Source organism: Coffea arabica, chromosome 8e (assembly GCF_036785885.1).
Source record: "Coffea arabica cultivar ET-39 chromosome 8e, Coffea Arabica ET-39 HiFi, whole genome shotgun sequence".
NCBI lineage: Eukaryota > Viridiplantae > Streptophyta > Magnoliopsida > Gentianales > Rubiaceae > Coffea > Coffea arabica.
The window spans coordinates 3,084,379-3,102,360 of record NC_092324.1 but is presented as its reverse complement, the minus strand read 5'-3'; the positions used below and the strand labels follow the sequence as shown (position 1 = coordinate 3,102,360).

The 17,982-nt window shown below is 36.0% G+C and overlaps 2 protein-coding genes across 6 annotated transcripts; both read left to right on the top strand.

Annotated features, from left to right (window-relative positions):
- Positions 1 to 1,578: 1,578 nt before the first annotated feature.
- LOC113703900 (uncharacterized protein At4g17910) lies at positions 1,579 to 10,177 on the top strand. 2 transcript variants are annotated; one of them, XM_027225406.2, is made up of 16 exons: positions 1,581 to 1,767; positions 1,873 to 1,936; positions 2,045 to 2,090; positions 2,927 to 3,057; positions 3,589 to 3,662; positions 3,835 to 3,910; positions 4,024 to 4,113; positions 4,216 to 4,289; positions 4,785 to 4,872; positions 5,288 to 5,414; positions 5,514 to 5,618; positions 6,588 to 6,717; positions 6,819 to 6,870; positions 7,017 to 7,061; positions 8,890 to 8,988; positions 9,095 to 10,177. In XM_027225406.2, exons 1-16 carry the CDS (start codon positions 1,718 to 1,720, stop codon positions 9,245 to 9,247), a joined length of 1,404 nt encoding a protein of 467 aa, XP_027081207.1. In that variant the 5' UTR covers positions 1,581 to 1,717; the 3' UTR covers positions 9,248 to 10,177. The 2 variants fall into 2 exon arrangements, with proteins under 2 accessions (XP_027081208.1, XP_027081207.1); XM_027225407.2 differs by lacking the exon at positions 7,017 to 7,061 and having other exon boundaries at positions 1,579 to 1,767.
- Positions 10,178 to 14,469: 4,292 nt separating this feature from the next.
- LOC113703212 (transcription factor bHLH71-like) lies at positions 14,470 to 17,364 on the top strand. 4 transcript variants are annotated; one of them, XM_027224503.2, is made up of 4 exons: positions 14,470 to 15,235; positions 16,013 to 16,465; positions 16,543 to 16,576; positions 17,052 to 17,364. In XM_027224503.2, the coding sequence occupies exons 1-4, from the start codon at positions 14,810 to 14,812 to the stop codon at positions 17,084 to 17,086; spliced, it is 948 nt and encodes a 315-aa protein (XP_027080304.1). In that variant the 5' UTR covers positions 14,470 to 14,809; the 3' UTR covers positions 17,087 to 17,364. The 4 variants fall into 4 exon arrangements, with proteins under 4 accessions (XP_027080304.1, XP_027080305.1, XP_071918280.1 ...); XM_027224504.2 differs by lacking the exon at positions 17,052 to 17,364 and adding an exon at positions 16,650 to 17,045; XM_072062179.1 differs by lacking the exons at positions 16,543 to 16,576; positions 17,052 to 17,364 and adding an exon at positions 16,650 to 17,045 and having other exon boundaries at positions 14,471 to 15,235.
- The last annotated feature ends 618 nt before the right edge of the window (positions 17,365 to 17,982 follow it).

The following is a 17,982-nucleotide window of genomic DNA, read 5'->3' as shown; positions in this document are numbered from 1 at the left end:
GCCAAGAAACCACAAGAAATGGTGGTTTTGGTGAAGTTTCAGGGCTATCTGGTGCAGACATCAACAAAGATTGACTGAATTGTTTTTGTCCTCCTCCTCTTGAGCTAATCTCTTTTCCTCCCTCCCTTCTTTTTTTTAATTTTGGTTTTATCGAATACGCGTCCATCATTGAGATGCTTAAAGATTCATACAGAGAGTAGTATATATATATATATATATATATATCGTTGATTGCAAATTCTGCTCTATAGAAATTCTTGAAAGCTAATATTGCAATTTCTTGAATATTTATATAGGGAGAATAAGTGAAGAACAAAATATGACAGCGTTGTCCAATAATTCTTCATGTTCTTTCCATCGGAAGACATTTTTATTTATGATCTTCGGTCATATTGATAACTGGTAACGAGTTTGAACTTTGAACCTGCATTTTGTTTTTTGGATGACATCTTAAAGAAGTATGACAAGCCACAGAAATTGGTATTCTTCATCTCTTCTCTGAAGAAAATCTTGACAATTTTTCATTACTTGATTTTAGAAAGAGTACAAGGACTCTTTATCAAATTACTTGATTTTAGAAAAACTAAAGGGTTAATCACACATTGCTCCCATGAGTTTTGGGAATAGTTACACTCTACCACAACTTCGAATGTGCCCCCAAAGGTATCATGGTTAGTATTTCTTAAACGCTTTAACAATCCACATGAACACTTTTATAGTACAAAATTGGCTATGTGGTGAAGTTTGAATTCCCAAAGTTCAGAGGGTACTTATATATTTTCAGAATTTAAGTGTTATTGTATTTAAAGAATAGGTTATTTCTAACAAAAATACCAAACATTTCACTTTGTGCTTCAATTTAAGTATGTGCCAACTATTATAAGGTTAACATATAATTAATGCTTGAAATAAGAATTCCAAAAAATAAGTAACTAAAGAAGGATAGCTAATATTCGGAGAAAAATTTTACGTTTTTTATGAATATTATTTTTTACATATTTTTCATTTACTTTTTTTTACTGCACATAGATGACATGTTAAAAAGTTTTAATTTTTCTTCAAAAACTCTTCCAAAAGTGTAACTCAAACAACCTCTAAATCTGTTATTCAAAGTAAGAACCAAATATTCAAAGTGTAAATTTTTGAATATTTTGAAATATATATTAGTTTAAAAACTTTGAAAAGTTTTTAAAGATTACTGTAGTTAGAGTTTTTAAAAAATTTATAGCAGACAAACTTGCCAAAAAACTTGGGTTCGGATTGTTATTTTTCAAAATTTTTATAGAAAAGATATACTATAACAATTTAATCTATATAACATAAAAAATAATTAAAAAATATACTTACAAAAAAGTAACAATTTTTCTGCGAAAAATCACAATCCAAACAATAGATACGGGCAAAAAGCCCACAGTGGGGCAGGAGCAGAGGAGTTAAGAGGGCGAACCCGGGAAACCCTCCCGTGCACCGCGTCCTGAGAGTGCCCCGCTTGGCTAGGACTAGGACTCTAGGAGCCCACGCGACCGGGCTCAGCGAGGTAGCTTCGAAATGAGATTGCATATAAAGGCGTCATTCTGTAACCACGCCTTGGAAATGGGACAAATGACAAGTACTTGGTTCCTACCTTCTCTCCAAACAACAGATCGTTTCATTGGGTAATTTGCAAATAATCCTAATTAAAAAGCTTACGGCATTTGATTCGTCGATTGTCAGAAAAATGGATTCCAATCTCAGATCCTTCAACCCCAACAAGCAGCTCAAAGAACAGTAGTTTTCTCCGTTCTTCACTATATTTTCTCTTTGAATTGGGGTTAAAAATTTGTAAATGATTACCAATTATTTGAGACTAATTGAAAAAAAAAATGTGGACAGATTTGTGAGCAATTTGACTGGCTCGTCTATGCTCGAGCTCTTCGTTGTTATTACAACATTCTCCGTAAGAAACCCTATTCTTCTCTTCATTTTGAATTTTTCTTTTTCAAGGCTGTAAATTTCTGCTCTTTCCTTTGTTTTAAAAAAAAAAATTTTGCGTTTGTGATTTCAGTGTTTGGTACTTCTAAGACGAACCTTTGGCTGTGATATCATGGTTGGTAAGTATTATACGCATTGTTGAATTTGTTAAAAAAATAACATCCGAACTTTTGCAGCAGTTTGTTCAGTTCTAGTTTGGGAGTTCAGATTTCAAAGGAATAGAAAAGAAAGGAAGGGAAAGGTGAACTTTTCACGTTTGGAAGATTTTAGTGAGACGGAAAAGAAAAGAAACGAACGGATCTTGAAGAGAAGCTAAGCGCTGCTACAGTGCAAAAATTTTCTGACCAAAACGGGCGGAAAGCGAAGGAAAACTGATGGAAGCTTACAAATTTTTTTTTTATCCTTTCTTTTCTCACATAACTTATTAGTTTCCATTGCCTTGATTTCATGAAGTGAAATTATTGCAGCAATTGTCTGTATGTCTGAACAAAAATGGATTACGTGCTGGTGCGCAGAGTTTATTTGTCATTCTGCTTTAGATGATGTTTTAAGTGTAGTTGGAGAAGAAACTAAGGTTGGCAGGTTCCATTTGGTTGGGTGTTTAAAATTAAAGTGGATTACAGCTTCCAAATCCTTTGAGAAGTCTATATGCATTGCATCTTATGACTTGGAGGGAAGAACAATTCTTGAGGCCTTAGTTTATAAAATTTTTGCTTTGATTGATTATGAATTTTAAAAGAAGCATGTTTAATGGGTTATTTGGCTATGGGATCGGGATGCATTATGTCGAAATAGCAATTATTAATTTTAGTTTCTCATTCGTGTTGTGTGTTTGTTTTGTTGCATTTTAATTTTATGCATATAGAATGGAACTTTTGCTTGATGATCTCAGGGATGCAGGGCGCTATTATTAGCATGCTATCTGTTTATTGATCAGGATCTCTTGTTTATTTAGGTCATAATGCCACAGAAGCCTCTATGAAGAAAAATGATGAAGTTGTTGGATATAAGAGCCTGAGGGCTTTTGTTGCTGTGATGGTTGTAGATTTCTTCTTCATCCTTGCCCCATTTACTTTATTTCTTACTGTAAGTGCTTTGTCCTGGCTATATGGAAATATGTTAATTCTAGTTTATTTTTCAGCCGTTTTGTTTGAATGTAATGTATTTGCAAATAATGGTGGATGTGGAACCAGGGGATTCATTAGGAACAACTAGCTGTATTGAAACCCTCACTTTCTTCTCCACATACACATAAGGAATACACGTCCTTATGTGCTGCTTTCGCGGGGCAGCATTTTGGGTAGGGGCCTTAAATGCCACACTATACATGTCAATCCTTTGGAAAGATGGGTTCATTCTTTGTTAATTCTTTTAGAGTTGCAACAAGTTTGAGGTCCTCAGGTACTTGAGTGAAGGTTTTGTCAGATATTTTTGAAAATGGTTTACTCAATGAGGTTGTTGACTGATGGATGGTTGGTTGTCAACTAGTATTAAATAGGCAGCTTAATTGCCTGGACTTCAAATTTCTTTTCCAGCATATGTAGATCCTTTATCTTTCTTTCCATGGCTTTTGCACACAAAGTTATTGTAATTGTTGCTGACATCTGTTTGTTATAGGTTTTGTCTGAATGGATATATTTGATTGCAACTTCGCTGATCTTGTTGCTGCTTATCTCTTTTTCAGCTAGAAGGTGAATGCATATCCATAGAATTTTTTGTGTTTTATCTACGTTTGTGAATTTGGTTATGCGTTATTTACCTGCATAACACCAAAATATCTGGATACATGTACTTTACAGTTCATTTGGAATAATTTAGTCTATGCAAATTATTACATTAGAAACGTATTAATCCTCCATACAGATTTAGATCTTCTTCTTTTCAGGAAAGTGGTGTCTTTTCTTTTAGGGCAAACATCTCATCTTACCGGGTTGCTATGGTATGCACCTTGTCTTATGATTAAATACATTGTGGTTTTTTCCCTTTGTCTGTTAAGGTTGCATTATTTTTCCTTGAAATTTCCAATTTTGGCTACAAGGGTAATTGCTGCAGATGCTTGCCACGTGCTTGTGTATTTTGGCTGTTGACTTCAAAATATTTCCTAGAAAATATGCTAAAACAGAGACCTATGGCACTGGTTTGGTAAGATTCTTGAGCTACCTACACTCTTCTCTTTGATAGATATCTTTAAAGATAAGTGCCTGACTAAAATTCCTCTTTTCTTTTCTTTTTCCTGTCTATTAGATGGATCTTGGGGTGGGCTCATTTGTTTTAGTCAATTCCCTGGTTTCACAACAGGCACGAGGCAATTCAATAGTGTAAGTGGTTGTTTGTGCTTTCATTGTCTAAATGCTTAATTTTCTTTTAGACGGAGACTAGCCATTGATTTTGGACTATCTACTTACAATACATTTGAAATACTATGTTCTTTGGTTTTGCATGGCAAGGGTTTCAAAATTGACCAGTAATATATGCTCACTTTAGCTATTTTTTTGAAATGGCTGTATGATAGTGTCATACCTTGCATGCTTCGTATGGAACAGAATTGAATCGTGCATATGCATGAATTCTGCAAGCTTATTTCAGTCCATGATTGATTGTGTTCTCTATTTGCTGTTGTTGTTCTGTCGTGTTTGTGCAACTTACAGCTTACTGTCAAATGTTTGTAATTACTGTTTCAACACACTGAAAATCATGCTTCTTTCAGCTCAAATGCGGTTGAAATTTTGTTTTTTTTTTTTGTTTCAGAGAAAAAAATCCATGTTTTCCCTTTTGTTTTGTGCTTGTTAATTAGAGCTGATATTTGATTTCAGGACACTCAGAAGTACAATCCGCTCATGTAGTCCTCTAATTCTTCTTGGATTTGCCCGACTGTTTTTTACCTCTGGCGTTGATTATCAGGTTGAATGCTTTGTTCTTTAAATCTATCCTCTATGGTACATTTAAATGCTTGTCTAACTGTATTTCAGGGTATGTTACCCACAAAAGCAGCAAATTAGTAATCAAAGAATTGAAAATTTTTGGTGGCTTCTGAGCTCTGATGCAACTTTGTGGCCTTTAGCTGGTTTTGGTTGTGTATTTATTTTTGAATGTCTAATTGCTGTGGCAACTGGGATAGGGGGGTCTGGAACTGGGTTAGAGAGTGCTCATTGTCAGCTTGTATTTGACATCCCCTTTTTACTGTGAGTGGGATAGTTATAGTTGCTCATTGTCATATTATTAGCTCTACTTTATCCTTGTATTCTGAGGTTTTCTATCCATGATTGATATCTAATATAGATGATGTAGAAGAACATTTTTATCTTTCTCCTTGCAGGTTCATGTCGGGGAATATGGAGTGCACTGGAATTTCTTTTTTACGCTTGCTGGTGTGTCAATCCTGACATCGGTGATAAATGTTCCTTCAAGATACTGTGGGCTTCTGGGTTTCTTTGTTTTAGTGGGTAAGATTCATATTTCTCACTTGCAGTTCTTTTACATTTTACTCAAGAAGATTATTGGCTTTTTTGTTGACATTGAGCTGAATTATTATGTTATTGTAGGATATCAATTCTTTCTGTCACATGGGCTAAACGATTACTTGCTCTCTGATAAAAGAGGGGCAGACATTATTAGTCAAAACAAGGAAGGGATATTCAGCATGATTGGTGAGAAACTGTGAAACTTATGCTGTATATATTTTCTACCATCTTTATGTGTGTTATTCCTTATTATCTCTGTTTTTGACCATTGGGCTTGCCATTTTTCTTAACTTCTGTTTATTACATTTGATTGCACAATCACTGTAAGAAATAAAGAAGGAATACCTAAAGTACTGACATTTGTAAATCATCGGAATACAAACTGGGAGTGAGGAGAATCATTCTCAAATTGCTTTTATTCAGAGTTTTCTCTTCGAATATGTAGCAAAAAGTATGATGGAGGAAGAAATGACATGTTTATACATGTTCTATATCCCCAGTTCTAAACTGAATGGATAATGCATTCTACCAGGCAAATATAGTACCATTCCTATGCATATTTTGTAGTTGATCCTGATCTGTTAAATATAACAATCAAATCTGTTATCATCAATATTTGATGCATGGCAGCAAGTTCTTAAGCAGCATCGTGAAGAATGTCATTGCATCTAATGGCAAATTACAGAATTTATTGCAACTAAATGAGGACTGATAAATATAGTTTGCATGTAACATTCACTTGTTGAAGTACATTTATGGATAAGATACCAAGCTATGAAAGGTAAATTGATGTGATAATTTTGAAACAGTGAGTGGATGATAAATTAGGAAGGTGGCAATATTTGATGCAGATTAAAATAAATTAAACAATGACTTTGTGCCACTTGAGGCAGCAACGGGAATTTATCTACATTATTAACTGGAAACTTTGATGTCAATCTTTTTATCTGCAGCCAATAATGCTTTGTTGCTGAATAGTTTGATTCAAGATGACAATAAATTATATAACATGATTTGAAGTAATCATTCAATTGCATAGAGCAAGTTCAATGGCTATATGAAGTCTATTATCATTACTTTTTAATGAGCACTAGTACTTGCAACATGCACTCATGCATATTCATATTTTACTGAATTGATTGGTTTGCTTGTCAGGATATTGGGGCATATATCTTGTTGGTGTACAATTGGGCAGCCTTCTTTTATTTGGGAATCATGGCGAGGTTATGAGAAGTGCCGATAAGGGGGGAAGCATTACAGTTTGGGTGCTTTGTATTTTCTTCTGGTATACTTCGATTTCTGAACCTAGTTGTCTCATAAAATCCATCAACCCATGCTATGGTTGTTTCGATAACTAGGCAGTTTCTATCCCTCTTGAAATTGTAGGTTGTTGACTTTATATCTAGATTGGCATGTGGAGAGAGTATCTCGCAGAATGGTAAGACATCTTGCTGCTGTTATTATCTAAGATTTTAAGAGCTCTTTAACTAATAGCAATTTAAGTTGATTTATATTCAGTAATTTTTGAAAATGGAACTTGCTTTGTGCATTCATTTTTAAGAAAATGATGAGAATTTTCTGCAGTGCAACCTGGCATATGTCACTTTGGTATTGGCTCTAAATCTACAGGTAAATTTCATTTTCATGATCTTTTCAAACGATAGATGAGTCATGAGTAGCCAGTTTGTTTAAATACTTAGATGACCAATTTTTATTGGCCTGTCATATGCATGATCAACCATAGGGTCTGCTGTTTCAGCCAGTTGAATTGCTGATATTTGTCATGTGCCCAAAGTTTTTGGTCAATATAAGTTTATGGTAATTCACAGCATAGTTTTTATCTTTGATACAAAAGATCATACAGGTAGCCTCAAGGTTATAAAATGTAAAGTTTCAGAATATGTTAGTGGCTCTGGAAAAGGCTTAGGGACTTAACCATTGTTAATTACTTATAAATTCTACGTGGATTATGCGGTAAAACTCTAAACTGTAAAAGGAAAATTTATGAGAAGAACCACAGCAAACCTGGAGTGAATGTTCCTACCAGTGGTAAGTAATGCTTTCATCTGTTGCATTCCTGGGTGTTGTAAAGAGTTGGCAAGGGTAAGGAAAGGGTGAAGACTGTATGGAGAGAGGAAATCATGATTGTGTTGTGTGAGGATACAGGAGTGAGATGCCCTTGCTTTGCAAATGTGAGATTGTTCTGGAGATAATAGGGTTCATATATGAGTTGCAAATGGAACATAGAAGTTCTATATGCAAAATCATGAGAGTGTGGAAGGTGCTTTGAGATAATTGTTGAAGGTACTCATTTTCTTTTATTTGAGCTCCTCAAGTTTGCCTGTGCTATTAGTCAATCCGACATCCTGAACTTTTCAAAAACCTATCGCTTCCTGTGATCCTTCAAAGAGGCTCCACTTCCTTCAATACCGTGTTCCTGCTCTGCGCTTGCCATTTTGGTCTGTCAAGCCATGATATGCTTGCAACCTCAAACATTGATTATGTGATGCTTGAGTTGGATCACCTAGACATTGGATGTATATCCATTTGCCCTTAGTAATAAACAACATTAAATTGTGTTCAGATTGGATATGTACTGCAGCAAAACTAATAGGCAAGGTACTTTCAGCTAAACATGTAATAAAATATTAAAATAAGTTAATTGTAGTGTTCTCATGGCTATTTGATATATAAGAGCAATCAATGCTGTGACTGAATTAGGTTTGGAGATATTGGTTGACTATTTGAATAGTATTTTGCTGAGGTAGTAAGTTACAGTATGGCGGGCTGGAGGGATACTTGTAGTGAGCAAATGAGGGCCTGGAATATATATTTCTGTTGAGTCATGACAAGTCGAGGTTGTCAAACTGGAAACTGTGTTATTGACCTTCAAGTCAAATTAGGTTTTGTTTCATCATTATTTGATAATCTCATTAGATTAATTAAGCCAATTGATGGGCAATTGCTCGATGTGGAGTAGCTTCTTTTTCTTGTATACATATTGGAATCCTTTGATTTGGACCACCTCAACTCCGAATTCACTATACTTACATAATCTGGACAATCGATTTTTCCTTATAATGAATCACGTTAGAATGACATGCTATTGATTTCTGTGGAGCTTGCAGGTTGTTTTTATTTGGCCATAACGTTCTTTAGATAGACATTTTTGTTATTTTTGAGGACTGCATGAGCATTTTTTGTTCTTAGAAGTGTAGGACGGAAGAAGTGTGGGGGTAGCGGAAGGGAATTGGAAATGGTTAGAATCACTTGTTTGTTGTAGACATTTTCCGCGTTTTGTGTGTGTGTGTGTGTGCCCATACACACGTGTACAGATATGTCTGTTGCTGTACTTCTGCTTTCAAATTTTTATATCTTGTTTGGCATCTTAAAGGCTCCTTATTGCATCTCTCCTTGAACAAGATATATTTTAATGATGTTTGTTACAAACTTTCAGGTACTAGCCATATTAACACTTTCTGATTATATACCTGGAAATAGAATTTCCATTCTGGAAGAAGCATTTAACCGAAACCTATTGGCATCTTTTCTTCTGGTGAGCAAAAGCTTCCTAATTTCAATTTTCTTTTGATATTAGATATCTGGTGCGTTTCTAGAGTTCCACTGGACGCAAGGGAATGAAATTTGCCTTTATGGTGCAGGCTAATGTGCTGACGGGGTTAGTGAACTTGTCCATTGACACGCTCTTTGTTTCACCAGCCACTGCCCTTGCCATCCTGCTTCTTTATCAATTTACTTTATGTGCTTTCGTTGGATGTGCATACTTCTTTGGCGTCAAGTTGAAATTTTGGTAGCGGACCTTGCTTCCGCTTTGCCAATTGAATCCTAACTGCTTTTTGGGCCACAATTGAACTTTTAAACTTGTAGTTTGCTTATTTTATCTCTACCATGTAACTTTCATATCCACGAGGCAGTCACAATTATGTTCTACAAAAATTTGCTTCTCAAGGAGTTCCCTTTGACTTGAATGGACTTCAAATCTTTGGGGGTTTCAGTACCTGGTTGAGACAATTGTGTCCAACCCATCAACGAAGTTGCCCACACAATGAAGTTCACATGCATCTCTGCTTGTTGAATTGCCTATTGCATAAGCTCAAGTATCATTTGCCTATAAGGAGTTTGTGTACACGTACAACTCATAGAGTTTGGGTTGTACGTTCTTTTCTCTCCTAACATTATTGTTTGTGCATGGCTACTATGCTAGATTGCATTTTATCCGTACCCACAAAGCCATTAAGCAGTACTACAGTGTACTACTACTAGACAGTAGTAGAGTAAAAAGTAAAAGGACACTAAAGGCTGAGCTGAAGCCTAAAAAGGCATTGGCCAATATGTATTCCTTCCCTTCCATTCTTGGGTCAAAAGCAAATTTTAAAGAGAGTTTTAACTTCAATGTGAATATATATTTGTGGATGATTGGTAAATATGTACTTTCCAAGAGGTGGCTGGTCGTCACATGGATTCCCCTGCAGAGCCTCTGACAGGTTGGACCGTGGTCCTCGCAAACCTCTCTCTCTCTCTCATCACTCATCAGCCCTCATCTCCAGATAAGGCTACAGTTCCCAGTGTTTTTGCTTTGTTTCCCTTCTCATACTGACAACATTGTTTATTTGCTCTGTCCGGTTGAGTCCATTTGGGCAACTTCGGCTTTGATTAACTTTTTGATCAGGTCTGATGAGATGTAACTAAGAACTTTTTGGGTTGATTGCTGCAAATTTGCTTTATGTTCTTGTGTTCGTTTCTTGTACAATTCACTGGTTGGAATTCTACTTAATTTGGTAATATGATGTGATTTCACCGGAATTATAAAAATCTTTCTTGCATGTGGAGATCTAGTCCTGACTTGGAGCTGTCTAATTACTTTTTTTATCCTTTGCGTGAATGTTTATGGGCATACATTAGATCCATTTTATTTGGAACTATGAAGTTATCAACTTTTTTTTTTGTTTTGCCGGACACGATAAATTCTAATCTATATCTACTCCTACTCTATACTAGGGGATGTGGGGATCCAAAGAGGTCAAGGGAAAATCCAAGAGGATTGAACTAACACCAGTCCTGACGGGTGCTTACGTATTAGCTGGTGAAATTTTTCTAGTAAATCTTGGATTTATACCTACCACTGCTCTATACTAGGGAGAGAGGGGATTCAAAGGGGTCGAGGGAGGAACTTGGGAGAACTAAGTCATTATCGTTCCAAACGAGTGTCTATCCATCCGTTGGCGAAATTTTTTCAGAAAATCTTGGATTTAGAATATATTCCTTGACCTACATTGAAGTAGAACTTTAAGACTTTATTGGTGGCCAACTACTTTATTGGTTACAAAGTTATAAGCATTTGAAAGATGCAGAAACCACGTTGTCAAAATGCACATAAACTGATTTTGATTGTAGATCTCTTTTAATTAAAATGTACATATCCCACCTGTTTTTTTGAGTTTGCTTAACAAAATGATCCCTAAAATGAGACTGTCGAAATACCTTTTATCTCTCAAATTTTATAAAATGACATCTACATATTGTCTGCAGGAAAACATATGGATTGATTAAAATAAGAAGTGAAAGGTAAACGCCATTGATATTGGGATCTAACTGTTAAAAGGCAACTAAAATAGATAAATTCAAAGGCCTACTTTTCGAATTTGGATTTGAGAACCCTGTTGGGGTTGCTTTGATGGGTGAAAATTCTATCATCCTTAATAAAACACATGACGGTTTAACCAGACTCGGGAAAAATATTGCTGCATTTGGATGGACATTTACTTTCTTCATCCACAAAAGATTGGATTGCATGTTTTGTGAAAGAAAAAAAGAATCTTTGACGGAGTTTTTTGGAAATATTTTTTTCCAACATAATTCTCAATCATTTTTTTACCTAATATACATCATATCTCCAAAAAAAAAAAAAGTTATAGTGTCCTTCTTTCTACAGAAAATGCAACCCAAACTGGGCAACCAAAACAGCGGACTTCCAGTGTGTCATGCTTCGTGATTGGTCCGAAAAGGAAAATTAAACGTAAAAGAGAAAGCTCAGCAGCTTGAACCAAGCTTGTTCAGATGGTTGGGTACCCAAAACCCAATATTTTCTTGAGCATTCTTAAATGATTGAGTAGATACAATAGTCCGCAAGTATCAATAGCTAAGAGCCTATGATTGCGTTCTAGGATCTGGACATCAGGTTAATGGTTAACTAGTTTTTCTTGTTATGACAATTCTTGTTCTCGTTTAATGCTATGTGCATAGTGTGCTGGTCGCTTTAGTATTACCCTAGCAAAGTACTTGGCACCATAACCCACATGATATTCATGCAAATAAATCGCAGTTATCTCAAGATCCAGTTCCGTTGATTGACACATTAGTCAGGTGACCGCGAGGTTTATGTTTCGATTTCAAAATTCCATCTTTTCCTTTTGCTCTTGTAGGGTTTGAAATTTCTCTCCAACCAAATAAATATATACGTATGTAGGCTCGTCAATTTGCATGTTTGGGACCAAACTGAGGACTGCACATCTCCATAGGTCGACGAAAGCATCTTGTTAGAGGGAACCAAAACAATGGCAATGTTTCTCGTCTCTCTAGAGAACACGTTCAGTTATAAAATTTGACCCTTCAACTTTTTGCAAGAATTTAACCCTTTAGAATCCGCTACGAAGTAGTAGTACTTCACGTATCATCTGTTTGTAGCTAATTTTATCCTCGTAAATTATGACTTTTGTTTCTTTGTAATTGAAACAAGCCTTCACGAATTTCTTTTTAAGGCGATGTTATTGAAGATAAGGCGCACAGAATCGACCATAAATGCCTCTCCTTGTACATCAATCATCAAGCACGAAACTTCAAATCAGTAATCATGCATAGTTTGGAAGTTTGTTGTATGGTGCAGACTGGAAGATTCTTGGCAGAAATGATGGTAAAATCGAATGTGTGCCCGGTGTAGTTCTTAATGTCATTAATGATCTTCTTCACTTTATTACCCAGTGGGTTAAATTTTGTTTTCATATCCTCTATCAACAAATTATTGGCAACCAAAAAGATAAAAAGAAAAAAAAAATCTAACTTCCCTATAATCGTTGAAGTTTTCTCTATTGCAGTACTTCCACTTGTTCCTTTCCCATGTTTGTTAGTAACAGGTCAAAGAATGGACGTAACATTGCCCTTCCTGTGTCGATGTCCACGTTTCGAGTCAAGAGCTAAAGCCCTTTCCAAGAACCTCCCAAAAGAACAAAACGGTGGAAATGGGTGTGGAGGGGCACCTCCCTTCAAAAGGGATATTGATGGAGTGATAGGCTTTGTGTGTTATCCATTATGTTGCAATCCCCTCTTCTTCAAAGTAGATAACATTCACCATCTGAATCTGATAATATATATGAAGCATAGAAATGGCTCTCAATGATAAGGTTGAATTGTTTAAGCATTACTTTGTTGACTATCGATCGGTGGTGAATGTAATCTGCCCAAACATTTTTTTAGACACATACTTTGCAGTACTTTTTGTAGTATCCGGAAAATTACATCTTTAATCATTATATTTGCACTCAATCTCACTTGAGTCCCTGAGCATTTGGTCTTTTACATTTAATCCTCTACAATTTTAGCTAAAGTTGAGGCACAAGTGGTAATCTAGCTCTTTATATTTGAGGAACAAACAAGTATATATTAAGTGGCAATTGCTTGGAATAACTGACTCGTGATAGTGCTCGATACAATTATTCTTTGTTTAAAGTGTGTACTTATGAATTTTTATTATACATCAAAAAAATGTAAATTATAGTTTTTACTGCTGTAACCGTTAAGATTTCAACTTAACTTTTTTTTTTAACTTCAAAAAGCTCTTAATGATCGGACATCAGAGTCAATCCATTTTTTTTGGGCAAATGTTGTTCTTGACTGATCAATGTTTTAATAATGTAATATATCGTACCACTTTTCCTTCTCTCTAGTTGCTAGTGATATTGGCCTCCAAGGGTTAGCTTGAGCGGTCCCGCTCCCCCTCTTTAGGGTATGGCGGACTTACCTGGGCAACCAGGGTTCAAGTCCCCTTGTCACCGTGCTCGAGTGGAGTGGGGCCTCCTCTCCGGGCCGGAGTGGGATTAGTCAGACCCCGTAAGGATTGACCTGGATACCCACTCCGTCAGAAAAAAAAAAAAATTGCTAGTGATATTGAGTCTTTACCTTACATGTTAAAGCTGCCATGCCCATACACAAAATGTAGGTAAAATGCTAGTATCTCATTGTTAATCTGAATTTCTTTCTAGCAGAGTTTCATTTAATATCAACCTAATATCAACACTCTTTGGTTAAGCACTTTTCAAGTGCTCATACTAGGACTCATTAATTAAAACAAATAAAAAAGAAATAGGGGACTAAATCCAATAATACCGAATAAAAATGGGACTAGGCTGAAACACAAAACAAAAGGAGAGTGGACTAGAACTGCAATTAGCCAGTTCTTCACAGACGGAATCACATAATACTCAATTTTCTAGAGTGTCTGAGTGTGGCGCGAGCGGTGCACCAGTCGTTTCTTGCAAATCCCAACCCAAACCGAAATAAAAAATGTTGAACGTGAAGGGTAGCTTTTGCACAGCTTGTTCTCTTGTTTTTATGCATATTTCTACATAGATTTGGGTCCCCCCACGCTCACACTCCTCACTTGCAGACACCTTGGCAGTATGTTTTGACAGCATCCATGAAAAAATTGGAAACCAAAACAAAAAACCATTTTCCTCAACTATTGTGTAATTTGTTTTTTTTTTCGACAAATAAAAAAGTTTGAAGTGTATTTCTGAATTCTGCTATCGATGTAACAACTGTATCAGTGAACAATCTGTGCGATTAAATTTTATAAGTGGCGTATGATCGTATTGTATACGTGTCTAATTGTGTTTGTCTCCTAACTTTTCTATCTATCCTTCTAGAGTTATAAAACAAAAACCAAGTAAATAAACAGTAACCAAAGGAAAAAAAAAAAAGAGTAGAATGATAAAGCAAGGAAGGATTCATCCATTACAAATAGTCTCATACATGCACGTGAGAGGTTACTGCTCAAGTCTTGTGTGTGCTTTTTGAGCTTTTCTCTGCATCCCAAAAAGTTAGTGTAAAGGAAAAAGGAAGTCTCCTCTGAATCTCTCTCTCAACTCTCAACAGTACAAGTCATAAGTCATAGTAACATAATAGAGGGTTTTTGCTTTTGCTATAAAATGGAATGATATGATGTCTTTTTAATAATAACAACAACTCCAGTAGTCAAAATAGTAGTATTAACAGTAGGAGAAGTATTGGGAGACTCGAGGGTTCGAGTAATCTTTTCATCATCTGCCCACAAAAGCAACAGTTGGGTCGAGTGCAGAAGAGGGATGATGGCTCTAGAAGCTCTTTCCTCCAATGAACTCCTGAATTTCATCATCTATGATACCATTTCCGCCACCCCTTTCAGTAGCAATGACAGCAATAATTCTTGTCATGAGAATTCTACCAACTTCTTGCTGGACAATGGAGGGCTGAAAACTGATAATTGTGGCGGTGCCGAAGCTGGTGGGGGTTTAGAAAATTGTTCTTGCATGCCGCCTCCGCCGCCTCCCGTGCAGTCGCAAAGGCAGCAGAATAGTTTGGCGGTGCAAGGCAGGAAGAAGAGGAGGAGAAGGCAAAGAGTTTGCAAGAATAAAGAGGAAGCTGAGACCCAAAGGATGACTCACATTGCTGTTGAAAGAAACCGTCGTAAACAAATGAATGAACATCTTGCTGTCTTGCGTGCTCTCATGCCAGAATCCTATGTTCAAAGGGTATAAATTTTTTTTTCTTCTTCGTTCTTCTCTAAATAATTTTTTTTTTTAGGGTTTGTAAGGTTTATAAATTGGGAATTGGAATCTCTTTTGACGAGGCAATTGATTTTATTAATCAAATTTAAGATGAGATGAGATTCCCTAAGTCTGTTTTTTTTTTTTTTTTTTTGCCATTTGAATAGTAGTCAATTAATTGGTGAGGTTTAATTTTAATTTGCAATTTCTAATTGAGGCATGCATTTATTGTTTCTTGACAGGTTATGCTTTTTTCTGTTGACCTTCTCAGTACTAGCCCGTTCTCATTACCAACATGATTGCTACAAAACAAAATATTCTTTCTCGTTCTTGTTTTTGTGTCTGTGAAGATTCCCGTTCCAGCACGGGGTTCAACATTCATGTATTTGCAATGTAGAATAAGACAGGTTCTTAAGCAGGTGTCTCTGATACTTGAAGAAGCCAAATTTTGTGGCTGATTTTCAATGATTTGAAAATGGCAATCCTGGCAGCTATGGTCGTTTGGTTGTCATTAGATTTTTTTTTTTTTTTTAATTTTGTCCATTCTTGTATGTACTTTTCTTGTCCAGGTAAAAGTTGAGATGGTACACAATAAAAATGATGGATGTAAGCTTCTTTCAAATCTCGAAATAAGAATTTTCACTGTTTTGCATGCCACCTTTTTTTTTTTTTTTTTATGGCTGTTCATGCTACTTTAAAAGATTCAATTTATTCACTTTAATAATCACGAGATTAAATATAAGAAAAGATTGGTTTTTGCAGGGTGACCAGGCCTCTATAGTTGGTGGTGCTATAGAATTTGTGAAGGAGCTTGAGCATCACTTGCAATCCCTTGAAGCACAAAGGTTCTTGCTATTACAGCAACATGGAGGAGCAAATGACAAGACCACCACCACCATGGCCGCAGCCATTGCCACGGCCACCGGGAACAAGTGTTTTCCTCCAGCTCCAACCCCATTTGCTCAATTTTTCGCTTACCCTCAATACACATGCTCAGCCCAATTGCCAAACAAGTACACATCCAAGAGCAAGGCAGCAATTGCAGATATTGAAGTCACTTTGATTGAAACTCATGCAAACGTTAGAATCCTTTCAAGAAGAAGAGTTAGACAGCTCTCCAAAATGGTTACTGGCCTACAGACGCTGTACCTCACCATCCTTCACCTAAATATCACAACTTTGGACCCTTTGGTCCTATACTCCATCAGTGCTAAGGTACCTTAACATCTAGTACTTGTCTATTCTTATGCATTTGAGGCAATGGTTGGTAACGTGCTAGTGTTGCTGTCCAGGACACCGTTATCGACCCTTACCTAATTCTGAAGAGTGAGTCCTGAAATAAAATTGCATCTATTTCAGATATGTTACATTGATGGATATTGACAAACATTTCTTGCAGAAAATGACTAGAGAATGCTAGCTGCCACTTTAAAGTTTACACATGCTGCAGTTACTATTCGAAGAAATCATGGACCATTGGGTTCTATAGAATAGACAGGTTAAACTTAGTGCAATGGGTATATTGGGCATTCCAGTGGTCTTTTATCCAGCGGTATATGTTAGGTTGGGGTCTTTTTTTTTTTTTTTTTGGGTCGACTGATATTTGTCTACTCTACACCTGCCCCTACTCTTACTCTAGCCTATTTTAGAAGGGATATGTTAGGGGTCATTGATGATCATAAGAAATGGTATCCTCAAATTTTTACACTTCTGAGTGACTTACTTTTGTATTTTTACAATTTAGGCAAAATAATGAGAGGGTTTTTTGGGGGGCTAAATTTTGGGATTTGTCATGTTACAGGTGGAAGAAGGCTGTTTACTAAATTCAGCAGATGACATAGCTGGTGCAGTTCATCACATACTTAGAATTATTGAGGAGGAAGCTGCACTGTGTTGTCAAGCCTAGCTAGGGGAATCGGTACATCTTTTAGTTGTAGCTGAATCATGAATATTTTAGTGCATAGTTTTCTATGGCCTTTGTATGTATCAAAGCTTATAATTTTGCTAAGGCTACCGTTAGTACAATTCAACAGTGGGTTTTCTTTTCTTTTTCTTTTTTGGTTTGGTTTGGTTTCTCAACTGCAATAAGTGAACTAAATTCTTTTCTTCTTTCATTTCTTTTTCTTCCTTTTGTCATTCTAGGTTTCCATGACCAAAATTTTTTTTTTTTTTTTTTTTTTTTGTCTTTTCGATTTTCAACCGGGTTCTAGTAAACAGAAATTTCAGCAAGATCCCAAAGGATATACAGATTATTATCTCCACTAAGATAATTTTGTTGTATTCTTTTTCGTTCTGATTTACCAAAATACACATTTGGCAAGACTATGACTATGAGATAGATATGAAAAAAAAAAAAAGACCACGGCATCATAGAATAGTTATTTAGTGAATTAGGCTAAGGCTGTTTTGCTTTGTCTTGATTTAACAGCGAAATTAAGCCGAAATATGCTTTTGTGAGGAAGAAATTAATTTGGCTTAATATTTAGACTCTGTGTTGTGGCAAAAAATAAAAAAATAAAAAGTTTCCCTGATCGATCACCAAAACTTAAAGGTTCCATTCTTTCTAAAAACTTTTGGTGTCCTTGTTGTAGCCTGCAGCTCAGTTCACAATAGGCAAAAAGGGCTGTCCGTAGGCCTTTCATCTTTTGTAATGAGAAGTTGACATGCCACTGCAGTAAAAAATTTGCAACTACACAATGCTAATTCACTTTAAAAAGAAAATTTTATCGAAA